General features: G+C 41.5%; 1 protein-coding gene across 7 annotated transcripts in view; it reads left to right on the top strand.

Moving 5' to 3' along the window:
• The window catches only part of SCML2 (Scm polycomb group protein like 2), a 99,339-nt gene extending 89,621 nt beyond the window's left edge, over positions 1-9,718 (top strand). For 6 of the 7 annotated variants that reach the window (XM_027054514.2, XM_053202124.1, XM_027054509.2 and 3 more), the window contains 4 exons: positions 2,111-2,224; positions 3,078-3,329; positions 6,737-6,888; positions 7,971-9,718. In XM_027054514.2, coding sequence (XP_026910315.1) covers positions 2,111-2,224; positions 3,078-3,329; positions 6,737-6,888; positions 7,971-8,099 — 647 coding nt within the window. In that variant the 3' untranslated portion in view covers positions 8,100-9,718. The remainder of the gene's footprint in view (positions 1-2,110; positions 2,225-3,077; positions 3,330-6,736; positions 6,889-7,970) is intronic. The other variant, XM_053202125.1, reaches the window with a different exon arrangement.
• Positions 9,719-13,453: the final 3,735 nt, after the last annotated feature.

Raw genomic sequence — 13,453 nt, 5'->3', positions numbered from 1 at the left:
AGCTTAGTTTTCAGCAAATGATTGGACAGGGATTTCCATAAATGCCTGCAACTGGTCTTTTCCCCGTCCTTTGCCACGTAGTTCTGTGTATGTGCTAGAATTTACCTTGAACACTCCAGGAAGCAGTTTATAAGTCTGCTTTGTGCAGAGCCACAAGGTTAGCAAGAAATGAAAGATTAAGACCTTCTTAGGTCTTTCCTGGACATGGATACAGCCTTGCACATGCATATGGCCTTCTAGATTCCCAGGAATATCTCCATGTTTTTCAAAGTCTCCTAATGGACATTTTATTCTCCAGGGTTTTTTGTTTGGTTTGGTTTGGTTTGATTTGGTTTTTTAAGCTTTTTGGTCAACTTCTTGTGAGCCCCAGCTGGTAATGCTGGCTCGGGCAGCTGCATTGTTAAATAATTGCTACTTTGGGGTGTTTTGTTTTGTTTTGTTTTTTTGAGCGATGTCTTGGAGATAGGGCTGTTCACACAGAGTAGGCTCTGATTTAGGTCAAATAAAACAAGCCCTGAGATCAGAGCTTTTCATTGAGCTTCAAGATTGGTCAAATAGTGACAGTTCTCTGGGGATAGGGCCTGTGGGAGCTCCAAACCCATTGTGCTGCCTCCAGTGACTACTAGGCTGCTGGCTTTCATAGCTCCGGTAGTTGTGAACCTGTTGGTTTACAAAGCTGCTGCAAAACTGAGTGAAGGGGATGATGTTAGGGAAGCTAAAATGGCACAGAATTTACTGTTCTGACATTTAGCCATTTTTTTCTTGAACAGATGCTTTTACGATTGTTGTAAGCTTTTACTTAATGTCCAGAGTTTTTGGAAAAGGTAATTTTGCCAATGTCTTCATTATTTTTATGAAGAAATGGATTTTTGGAGATCCTTAATCAGTCATCCTGGAAGTGCCTCGAGATGATGCCTTTTAAATTACTTCGTGAATTACCTGCTTTTTTCTGGTTATCTCTGCAGGAACAATTTCATGCCTGAGGTTATTTCTACGATATCCAGAAGCAGAAATTAAGACTCATTTTTATATTTTATCAGCCTCAGATAGTAATCCATATACCAACTTCATAAATTTTTCATAAAGCATTAGAATATTACAAGTAAAAGATGAGTAAAGTTTTTCTGATCTTGCTAAGAATCTGAGGTAAACAAACATCTATAAAAAACTAAATGTTAGTATTTGACTTTTCTGTGTCCATTTAATAATGGATATGAAAAGAGTCAAAAGAGAGTCAATTAAATTCTTTATAAGAATTTAAATGTCCTATTTGTAGAAATATTCGTCATTCACTGAAATATGTTTTGTGTAATTTTGTAGTTCATGATTAAAAATAAAATCAAGTGGTGAGAGCTCTCTTAGACTCTTCAGTAATCAGTCAGTAACCAGATGGCTAAACGTTGCTTATCAGGTGATCTTAAGAAGCATGCCCTGGCCCCCAGCCCTCTTGAACCAGATAAAGTTTGACTTTGGTATTTTCTTATTGTAATATTTCTTCTCACTCAAGTTCTATTATCAGACTTTTTAGATTTCTATTATACTTAATTTTTCCTTTTAGTTGAGGGTTAAATCAAGATATTGATTGATTTTTAGAGTGTAATTGATAATTTGATATGTCATTACTTTCAGGATCATGCCTTAAAGAGTAGTCCTTTAGGTAGAAATGCATTTGGCTTAATAATCTGTAGAGTATATAGTAAGGGTAGCTCTAGGCCACGATTGTTGCGTGTAAAATGGGATGTCCATTGTACCCTGTCTTCTCCTTTTCTGAATTCTTAACTTTTCTTGTTGATGAGAATAATTTTCCCAGGCCTTTTGACACGGTATAATTGATTTTCTTACTGCTTCCTGAGGTATTTAGAGAGATGTGATGACCCTAGAATAAATGATGCCTAGACATAATGCTTTTAGCTCTTGAATATGATGTCAATGAAATATATAACAGGATGAAATGAACACACATTATTCATAAACAATCAAGTAATTGATAAATTATTGATGAAGTTATAGTAGGCAGATGATTTGGAAACAAAAGTGTTATATGCTGATGATCTGACAATGCTTGAGGAATGTTAATTAGTTATAACAGACACCTTTTTTTTAAAAACAGTAAAAGAAGACATAACAGAAAAGAAAAGCCCCAAACGGCCTTCTCAGGAACCTTTACCTTATGTTGTTCCTGTGTCACCTAAGTTCCCCAAAACAAAGGTGCATGCTTCTACAGGTAAATAGTATTTATACATCCCAGGAGTGGGAAGAAAAGTCACTCTACTACCACTTACTGTATGCTCTTGGGTGGGGGTATATATTTGCTCAAATCAGTTGAGCAATCAGGCTACTGCTTTGGCAGCTTTGTGGAGCGTTTCCCTTCAGAAGCGCACGGTTGTCGTTTTCCTTAGATTAAAAAAAAAAATTATAGTAACATTTTCCATTCAGCTTTGTTGCTGAAAGCTCATAAAAGAAGATTAGAAAAACCTAGTACCTTTCTCCAGTGAAATTTGCTTTTTAATATTAATTTTTTTTATTTTTGAGAGACAGTAGGTGTGAGCCAGGGAGGGGCAGGGAGAGATAATCCCAAGCAGGCTTCACGCTGTCAGCGCAGAACCTGATGTGGGGCTCAAACTCTCGAACCGGGAGATCATGACCTGAGCTGAAATCAGGAGTCGGATGCTTAACGGAGCCACCCAGGTGCCCTCCAGTGAAAGTTTTAAGTGCCCAAGTAGTAAGCAAATGTTAGAAGCCAACTGTGTGGTCATATTATAACAAATAGTTGTGGAGAACTGCATTCTTAAAAATGAATGCTTTAGTGAGGTGTTGACAGCCTTGGTGGCAAGACTGGCAAGGGACAATTGCCATGAGAAACAGGTGATGTCGTGGAATCAATTTGGATGTTAAGACGGTGTCCATTACTGAGAATGCCAAGAAGGGGATGGCCATGTACTTTGTGTTTAGAGGTTTGTGGTTCAGTATAGCATGGCTTAAGTGGCCTGTTGAAGATGACAAGATCTTTTGACCTTTGAAAGTATTTAAGCTGTAAGTCTACTGAAGATAATTGCCTTTGTCTTTTTTTCTTTTAGAAGAATCATTGTCTTCTGAAGGAAATGGCATGCCCAAGGAGGAGAAGCTTCCTGAAGATTCCAAAAGCCCACCACTAAGTCCAGCAAGTTCTGTAACTCCTGACAGCAGAAATCCTGTAAGCGCTCATACTGCAGTCTCCAGGGATTTTTCTCCAAGTGCGCCAGGCCCCTCAAGTTCAGCACTGGTGGGAACTAAATCTACCAAGAGCAGTCAACATGAAGTTAAATTCCAAACGCAGAAGAAAAGTGAAGGTATATTTAAAAACAGTGATTCTCAACCAGTGTGTTCCTTTACTCCTCAAGTTTTCCATGCCCAAAAATATCCCCTGAGAGTGTACGACATTGGAGAAAGTGCCAAAATTAAGGAGTTTGAGTCCTCCCTATTTATGTCACTGTCAGGATCAGGCCAGTACAGATGGCTCTGATCCTCATGGCAGCATAGAACTGTCTTTGGGGATCTGGATCACCAACCATGTCTCTCATAGAGACTTCTTAATTCATGGTTCTTATTAATGGTTCCCTTGTAATTTATAATTTCATTGGCTACTGTCTGGACTCACAAACAAACCTCCTGTGACACTGAGGCTTGGAACGATGTACTCCCGCTCCTTTTTGATGTACTCTCTTCCTTGTCAGAAGAGATCTTTCCTGGCCCTAGCCTGTGTGTGACTCCCAGATCTGGGTTCTGGTATTCTGTTGCTGCAGCCATTTCTCCATTCTCCACACCCTCGGTTACTCCCTCAGACCCACCAGGAGTATTTAATATGTGTAAACACGGCAGCAGCATCTTGCCATTTGGAAAGAGCCAGCATAGTTTTCCATGTGCAAAGATAGCTGCCCTTTACCATTTTAAGCACTAAGAGTGGGGGGGTAGGGGTAGAGGTGGGGTGAGGTGGGTTAAGGGTGAGAATAAGTGTTCTATCCTTTTTGCCCTGGTAGGCATCTAGGTAAGGTGAGCAGTGAAGGCAGTAGAAACTGTCTGACTCAGTTGCTTTTTATCATGGATATTATCTACGGGCAACTGCACTGCATACATCCTATGACATATTTCATGTCGTCCCCTTCCATCTCCCACCCCATGTAGATCGCCTCTGCTTTCAGAGTGACGTTTGCAAGAAGTCTGACAATAGATGTTTATTCCATAAAGGGATAACATAGCTGGAATTTTAGATATTTTCACAAAACACGAGCTTTTGAAGACGGGCCGCCTCAGTAAAAGGCTATAAAAGGTTACTTCCGATGCTGAATATCTCACTTTCAAATGTATGCCTAAGCATACCAAAGTAGCCTGTATTTGGGCTGGAGAAGGCTAGTTTCTGGTCTTTCCAGGAGTGAAAAGACTAATAGTAATAACATTACTTACTAGTAATTTTCTATTATTAATAATAGAAATCAGCATCATCTTCATCACTGTCTGCCATGTGCCAGGTGCATAATATTTTACATAGCCTTATACAGTACATCTTTACAATAATTCCTTGAGATGTATGTGCCTGTAAACATTTTTCTGTGAGAAATCTGAGAAGTCACTTGTCTAAGGTCCCCAGCTAGAAAGTGGCTGGGTCAGTCCTTGAATCCAGGCGCTCTGGCCCCAGGCCGTACACTTAACTTCTGGGCTGCTTCCATCTCCAGAGAATAGGTAAGCATTTCACTTGAAAAGTGTCTAGACATGTCATTACTATTACTTTCTTTAAGGTTTTGGAACTGTTACTTAAGGCTGAGTCCCCCCCCGGTTGCCGGTGATGCTTTCACAGCCCTCTGCCCTGCCCCATTATTTGAATGAAATAAATTGTTTATTTTTATTTTAGGAAAGAAATCCAGTAACATTGTCGTGGATAAAATCAAATCACTTTCATTTTATTTGTTTCAGAAACATTTAGTGTATGTAAGACAAAGCCATTCATGAAAAAAAGCATGACTGAACTTTATTTTTCACATAGTTTATTTCATGTAATTATTGAGAATAACACTAATGGTTGCAATTATGATTGTTTTGAAGATGCAGGCCCACTTAAATTATTTTTCCATAATGGATTAAAAATAGATGATCTTACATTTGTTTTAACATAAAATTATAGCTTTATACCGTAAATTATATCTTTGCCTATAAGTTTTCTGTTGTAATCTTTGAAACTAGTTACATGTTATTTGAGACCTAACTATACCAGATTCTGATGACGTAAACCAGAAATCCCACAAAAAAGTTAATTTAGAGGTATTGATTAGCTTTGCCAGTAACTTCTTAATCTCAAATTGAGTCTTTCTTGAGCTAAAGGAGAAGACTTTTCTGTCTAAATTGTTAAAATGCCTTAGGCATGGCATGGTCTATACATCGTCGTCATTTTCATTTGGGTTGACACAGCCCAGCGGCATTTCTTGGTAGATATGACCAACAATTTTATCTCTGACAAGTGGAAGGGAGGATGTATTTTAGTAAAGAGTTGTTGTTTCACATTGAAGTTGCAATAGTGAAAGAGAAAACAAATATACTTTTGAGCTACACATAAAAAAAAACTTACCATTGTGAGTTCTTTTATCTTCTGTTTTTCTTTGCCCTTTACCTGGGCAAATATCAAAATGCCCCTAAAATGGCTGGAGCCCAGATAGGAGAGAAAAAGTATATCTTTGGTTAATTCATACCAAAAACAAAAAAAACCAAATCTGTGTTGACGGTCCTTGTTTAAAGAAACAGATCTTCCTAGCAAATTACAAAACTCTCTTCTGTCACACATTAAACTTTAGAGAATCAAGCCACTCTGGTTGAGTAAATGAATACTTGTCTGGACACAAAGAAATTACAGCACAGCTTGGTGAACAGCACACCTAAAACTTTTTGAAGTATGAGTGCTTAATTTATTCTCTGTCTCAATTATTTCTTTTTTTTGACCTGAAACATTCAACCAGAATATCTATGCAATAAACTTGAGATAACTATGCAATTAAACTTGAGAGAGGTATTCAATATAATGTTAAAGTTACTTCTGACCTAGCCAAGCAGAAAATAATCCTCCTTTCTTCAAAATTCAGAGAAGCATTTAAGCCATAAGAGACAGGAATGTAAAAAGCAAAGTGATGCTAAAAATGTCCATATTGAATACATGGGAGAGATTCAGTAAAAACTAATTTGGTTCTCAAAGATAATGGGGTTATTGAAATTCATTGATTAAAGTGAATAAATGTAAGCAATTAGAAAACCAAATCTGGAGACTTGCCATTGTATTTAGCTGGTAAGAGAAACCTAGTCTAGACATACTAAGAGGAGGGAGATTGAGAGAAATTCATCGAAATACTTAAAGAGAGTAATAGGTTAACTTAGATTAACCTAATTTAACCCAAGCAACAGATCTTTTGCTGTCTTTGCCTGTGGCCAACAAAGCCTCAGATTGCTCAGTCTGTTTTATGATTTTTGAAACTTTAGGGTAAATTCTGAAGCTGCTTTTGTTTTTGGGGGAGGTCAGATGGGGTACTCTTCGGTAGCCATCCTCAGGTCACCTCTAGCTAGACTTGTGCTGGATTCTACACTTAGAGTCCCGGGTCCTTGCTGGGGTGCTTACTAGAAGGTTCCAGGAATGAGAGACCATCTCTCCCTACCTAACATCTCTTCTTTCAGGATAATGATCAGGTCAAGTATGATTTGTCTTTTTTCCCCCCCATTGAAGCTCCAAGTTATATAGCTGTACCTGATCCCAGTGTCCTGAAACAAGGCTTCTCTAAGGACCCTTCAACCTGGTCTGTGGATGAAGTGATACAGTTTATGAAACATAAAGATCCTCAAATATCAGGCCCCCTCGCCGACCTCTTCAGGCAACATGTAATGTATCTTTTGATCCGGTTTTCCTGCCGTAATGCCTTTCAATGACCTCTGTGCAGGCCCTTCAGTTGGATGGATGCTGATTAGTGTGGATGGTGGGGGAACCCTATCAACTGATTTTTTTCCATATGTGAGAAAGCTTACTTGGCCCAAAGTTAGCTTCTTCTTAAAAGGTAGAGGCTGGATCTGTGCTTTAAACGGGTACTCGAGTACCTAAAGTACTACAAGTCTTCAAGTTCTCCAGGGAAGATGATTCAACATGGCCACTCTCAGATGTCTTCTCCCACAAGGATCCTCCTCCCCTCTCCTCCCTGTTTTGCCCCAGGACCGTGAGTAGGAGGGGGTAACCACAAGCTGTGACAGGGTATCTTCCTTGTTAATGATGCCCAATGAGTCCAGCAACTGTAAGATTAAATGCAGTTTTATTTTAAATAGGAGCTCGTTAATCCCAAATAATATGCTTCTGTGACATAAACTGGTTAACTAAGGAAATAAAGAAATTTTAGGAGGATGCCTTGTGTCTATTAAGTAATGTTTATAGTCTTTTCTGAGAAATCAGTGACCAAATATCTTACGTCCTTTTCAGTATTCTAAGAAAATCAGTAGTTTTAGCATTTAATTAGCTTCAGACAACTAACTAATTCTCTTTCAACATAAAGACAACACTGTGTATATAGCACATTTATAGTTTGCATTGATGCTGACATACTCATATTCCCAGCCTTTTTAAGAAAGTTAATGACCGTCTGAAATTTGTTTCTACAATTCATAGTTTTCTACTCTTTGTCATAGGTAGGTAGTATTGTATTCAACACACAGTACTTAAAATCAGACAGCTTGATGCTTAGGCCATTTTTGAAAGATACTGGATTAAATTTCCTTTTTCTTAAAATTTGAAGTAAAGTTAAAAATTGTCAAATGATGTCTTGCTGTAGAAATTATATTTTTAATAGTTCTCAGGAAATATATTCAGAGAATATATATCGAGAATGTACAACTGCCCTCTATTTTACATGTTCTTATATAGAAATAACTTGACAAGGTAGGAATGCATCATTAATCGTAGTTTCCTTTCTCTATAGGAAATTGATGGGAAGGCTCTGCTACTCCTCAAGAGTGAGGTGATGATGAAGTACATGGGGCTGAAGCTGGGCCCGGCATTAAAGTTGTGTTACTACATTGAAAAACTTAAAGAAGGAAAATACAACTAAAACAAAATTGTATGTTGAGATTGGACACAATTCTCAGTTGTCCTCGTAACTTTTAATTTAAAAATGTTTTTATTCTCCTAGCAGCTTTTGTTTGGTAGACAGTTCCTCTAAAAGTATGTATATCCAGAATCGCAAAACAACGTTATAGTTCACTCTACTTTAAAAACCATTTAACGTTAGTAGTAGTATATTCAAATTGGGAGTTCTTTATGTCTTTTTCTTATTTTACAGTTGAAAATTTATCATTTTATTGCACAGTTTACAAATTTATTTCATGCTGGAAACAGAGAAACACCTTTGATTTCAGTTAATGTTTATATATAGAACCAAAACAGCTGAATCCCAAAGGGGAAAGTATCAGGGACTGACAAGTTCTCTCATAAAATCCATGAGTTTTCCTTAGAAGAGAATTTAAAGATGCAACTGCAGACATTATCTTTCTCCCAATATTTTATGTCTGTTACTGCCATTTTGTTTGTGTTCTGCCAGTTTCCAGAAAGGGAAAGCCATATAAATTATTTTCCTTTTGTTATTATTTCTCTGTATGTTGTATTTGTTCATATTTAAAGAAAAAAAGCAACCTTATAAGCTTTCATAAAGTGTTCTTAATCAGTTTTTGATAAATTTTGAACAATTATAGGATACATAGAATGGTTGTTTTATGCAGGAGATATTATACTACAAGGGTGGTTTGGATGGAGTCAGGTTAATTTTTTTTTCAATAATATACCTATTATTTTAAAACGTTACATATTTTCGCTAAGCGTAGACATTTAACTGGGCATTCATTCCTCACATCTCTATATGAAGACACCTGTGCCCAAATTTTTATAAGATATATATTTTATTGTCTGTGTTTATTCCTCATATGGATACTATACCATATTTATATATTATTCTATACCTGTAGGTATACGAACAAGTAAATCTCTTCTTTTTGAATTTAATATGGCACTTTGTACTGCCACAGAGGTGATGGTGAACTATTTATATAGTTAGAGGTTTTTATTCTATAAAAAATATGTGCATCATTTGCTATCACTATTACCTCTCAGCTTTGTCTTCAGGGGATAAGAAACAATCCGTAGGTTGGTTTTCACACAGGGAAGTTCTCTGTCCTATGCAATGTTTCTAGTGAATTTGCTTAGCTCTGAGCCATTTATTCTGCTACATTTTGGAAGATATTTGATTCTGACTTCTCATTTTGGCCTTTATTTTTAAAGTTAGAACTTTAAAGGGGAAATGGTGCTATATGTTTATTGTAATTACTTTGTACAACTTTGGTGTAATGTTTATAAGCTATGAGAATCTGTGCTAAAAGTCTTAGCCATTTGTTGTAAATGCCAATAAAATATACACCAGGGGCATGAATGTACATTTTCTTTCTCAGAAAACCAAATGTACTTTATATAAGAATGCAACTATTTAAAGGGTGATTTTATCTATGTTATTCCTTTTGTGTTATAAGACAGAATTCTAATTTAAACCTGGTTTTTCTTCAAATTGTTTGTGTGAAGATGCCGGTGCCCGGTTGAACAGTCCTCAGGTGTGTTTGTATGAATACTATGTTTTACAGTTTTCAGATTTAAAAATTTAATAAAGTTTAAAAAACACAATAATTAATGTCAGAGCCTCAGACTTGAGTTTATTCTCTTTCACCACGTGACATTAATGCACGCACTTATTAGAGTTGATGAAGAGGCACTCTAGTAAGTTCGTGGGTTTCTGTGTCCAAATACTTGAGTTTTAACACTGGCCCTCGTTCTACATTTAAGCGGATCCCTCGCAGGGGGCCTGATCTCTCGTAGGGCCTTAAACCGGACCCCGGGGGAGCAGTGCGACGTGACCTCGGGGAGCTTCACACATCTGTCCTCAAAACCTGTTGCCCGCCGTGGTATTGCTTGATGATGGGAACGAATGTGCCAGAAAACGCCAGTGCCCCCGCGCATCTCGTCTGCCCTGAGTTCCACGTCTGGCTGGCAATTCTGGCTGCTCCTCTGCCACCGGGAGCCCGAAGCCGTTCTGCCTTTGTGCGTCCAGTTCTCCCAGCTTACGGGTGGCCAAACCTGAGAGGCTGGGGCCTGGGCTCGAGTCGCCTTCGGCGTCTGACCCCTTGTCCCCCGCCCCTGCACCAGGAGCTACTGCTCCATGCCTTTGAACCCAGAAGCTCCTACCGCTGCAACAGCGGGTCTTGTAGTTCATTGGGGACGACGGGGCCCTCCCTCGCGGAGGCTCCGGGGCTGAGGCGCGAGTGCCCGGAATGGGGGGCGGGGGGCGGGGGTACCTCTTCGCTGAGAACCTCTCGTTCTGCACTGTGTGCTTTGTAACCTCTTAGTCTAGAGAATATCACGCCACGTGAGGCTCTTGTGAAGCGTCGGGGCTTGCAAAACCGATCTTTCCCCCGGTTTTGCCTCTCGGCGCATCCTTCCGGCAAATTCCGCAAGCTGAGCTCGGCGGCCCTCTGGGCGCGTGGAGCATTTGCTTTCATCCTTGCACGATTGCTAATCGTTGCAACGTCTTAAGATGTGCATTCCAGAGGAGGACTTGCCACCCTTAAACCCAGGCCCCCTCTGTAGGCATGAAAAAGCCATGCCCTTCTGTAATGTTAGAGATTGGGAACTCAACGTTATAACTAGCTAGGCACGATGTAGTCGGGAGGCAAGATACCGCGTTTTCAAGCTACGTCCGGGATCGTATTCCCAGTCGGCCGAGTAACTGAAATAGGTGTGAAATTCTGGGGCTGTTCGCACAGTGAGGTGCTGGGACTGGCTTCTATTTAAGAAGTCCTCTGAGGCGGACCCAGGGAGGGCTCCAGGGTATGGAGGACGTGCCGCCCAGGGCTCACGTTCAGAACGCGCGGCAGACGGTGTTCCTCCCTTGACCTCCCGACATGTCTCCTCTTTTGTCCTGAAGGTTGTTGAAGTTGAACCTGGAAAGCAACTCTCCACGGTGAGCATGCACTTGGAGCATGCGCTCTGATCGAGCTCGCCCGCTGTCCTTGCTATACTAGAGGCACCTGGAGAGACGGGACTATCTTCTCTGGCTTTGGCGGCGCTAGCAGCCCAAGGGGCCACGTTTGAGGACCAAGCGACCTGCCTCCTCCCCTCAAGCTGCCTAGAACATAATCGAGGTGACCGAGCGTTCATGGAAATGAGAGCCTCAGGATGCGTGTGATACAGCACGTGAGCCGGTTCCTAGCGACCGCGAGTGATAAGCGTCCTAATACTCCAGTAATTCTGTGTCCTGCTCTTCAGCTGAAGAACCAAAGCACTGAATCAAGCTCCTTCGTTTGGGGAAATAATCCCTCAGGGGCAAGGGGACGGGCAGGGCAGCCTATGGCCTCAGGAAGCCCCCCTCTGCCTTTGGCGTCACTGTTGCACCTGCCTTTGGCTGGCCCTCGCCGTTCAAGTGCATTGACGTCGGGTGGGCTGTACATACTCCGCGAGGCACAGAAGCCAATCCATTGGGAGGAGGACGAATGTATTACATGTTCCTTTCATTATTTTTTTATTTATATTTTTTAAGATTAAAAATTTTTTTTAAGTATTTATTTTTGACACAGAGAGAGACAGAGCATGTGCAGGGGAGGGGCAGAGAGAGGGGGGACACACAGAATCTGAAACAGGCTCCAGGCTCTGAGCTGTCGGCACAGAGCCCGACGCGGGGCTCGAACTCACGGACCGCGAGATCGTGACCCGAGCGGGAGTCGGACGCTTAACCGACCGAGCCCTCAGGCGCCCCCCACCCACCTTCCTAAGTTCTCCCCTGTGCAGCCCGGAAGTGGCATTTCCCAGGCCCCTTTTCCAGTAGGGGGCTTAGATTCTCCCACGAGTGAGGAGGAAGAAGGGATGGAGAAGCAGTTTTTCTGTGGTGGCTGCCTGGGACAGCCTTTGGTGTCAGCAGCAGGCAGACGTGCATTTGACCAGTGGCCTCTGGATGTCGTCCTGACACTTACCCACTTCATCGTGCGGGAGGCCGAAACCACTGAGCAGGCTTCCCTGCAACCCCTGTGCTCCCCCATCTCTAGAAACTGCCTCCCTCATCTTGGCCCCCTGCCTCCCAGCAGCTATAGAAGCTTCTGGTTCTGTATTAAACCACTTCCATTCTGCAGACTGAGAACGTCGTGTGTCCCCTCTCAGTCTACCTCCCTCCCTATAGAAGCTACCCACTGTTGGGAGGGAAGAGTAGAAGTTCCACAGGGAGGCCCTTTCTGTTCTCTAGTTTAAATAAGCGAGTACCTTTCATCAGACCTAGGACTCCTGTGGTCTCAAGATGCGCCACTGTCTTATGGACCAAATAGGAGAGAAGAACGTGGCCTATGGAATTGCACACCACGATCGTATATGCAGGCAATCTCATCGATGTTAGGATGTGGAAAAAATGGGTGGGTTAAGACATAAAATGTCGGGGCGCCTGGGTGGCTCGGTCGGTTAAGCGTCCGACTTCGGCTCAGGTCATGATCTCACAGCGCGTGAGTTCGAGCCCCCCGTCGGGCTCTGTGCTGACAGCTCAGAGCCTGGAGCCTGCTTCAGATTCTGGGTCTCCCTTTCTCTCTGCCCCTCCCCCACTCACACTGTGTCTCTCTCTCAAAAATAAATAAACTTTAACAATTTTTTAAAAAGACATAACATGTTAACTCTCAAAAGCTGAACAGGTAGTTTTAAAAGGTTAATGCAAAGAAATGAAGAACTAAAGGCCGATAACGCAAGCCCAGTGAACGAACGGCAAGAAAAGAGCAACGCTAGTCTGAGCTTTGGAACAACCACAGCCCGGAGGAAAACAAAAGCAATCTGATCAGATCTGCCGAAAATTCACAATTATCAAGATTGAAACGTGAACGGACGGCCAACAGCATAAGCAGAGGGTCTTGCCATGAGTGTATATTTTACCTTTAGGCACCAGCTGACGCTAGACAGAAGCCATCACGCTTAGCAGGTCATTTAACAATTTCCTTACATCCAGCAAAGAAACAAAAGAGGGAGCTGGAATGATTCTAGATTAACACTGTCTTAAAGACATGTCGTCCAGACGCCACGGGTAGACTTTGTTCAGATCCGGATTAAAAGACGCCAAAGGTAGGGGTGCCTGGGTGGCTCCGTTGGTTAAGCATCTGACTCTTGATTTTGGCTCCGGTCCTGCTCTCACGGTTCGTGAGTTCAAGCCCTACGTCAGGCTCTGCACTGACAGCGCAGAGCCTGCTTGGGACTCTCTCTCTCCCTCTCTCTGCCCCTCCCCCACTTGCTCTCTCTCCCTCCCTCTGTGTCTCAAAATAAATTAACAAAATTTATTTTAAAAAGCCAACAGTAAAAGGCGTTTATGAGACAATCCAGGAAAGGCGAACGCCCGGTGGATAT

Source organism: Acinonyx jubatus, chromosome X (genome assembly GCF_027475565.1).
Source record: "Acinonyx jubatus isolate Ajub_Pintada_27869175 chromosome X, VMU_Ajub_asm_v1.0, whole genome shotgun sequence".
Taxonomy (NCBI): Eukaryota; Metazoa; Chordata; class Mammalia; order Carnivora; family Felidae; genus Acinonyx; species Acinonyx jubatus.
Note: the sequence above shows the minus strand (reverse complement) of the source record. Positions and strands in the feature narration are given on the sequence as shown.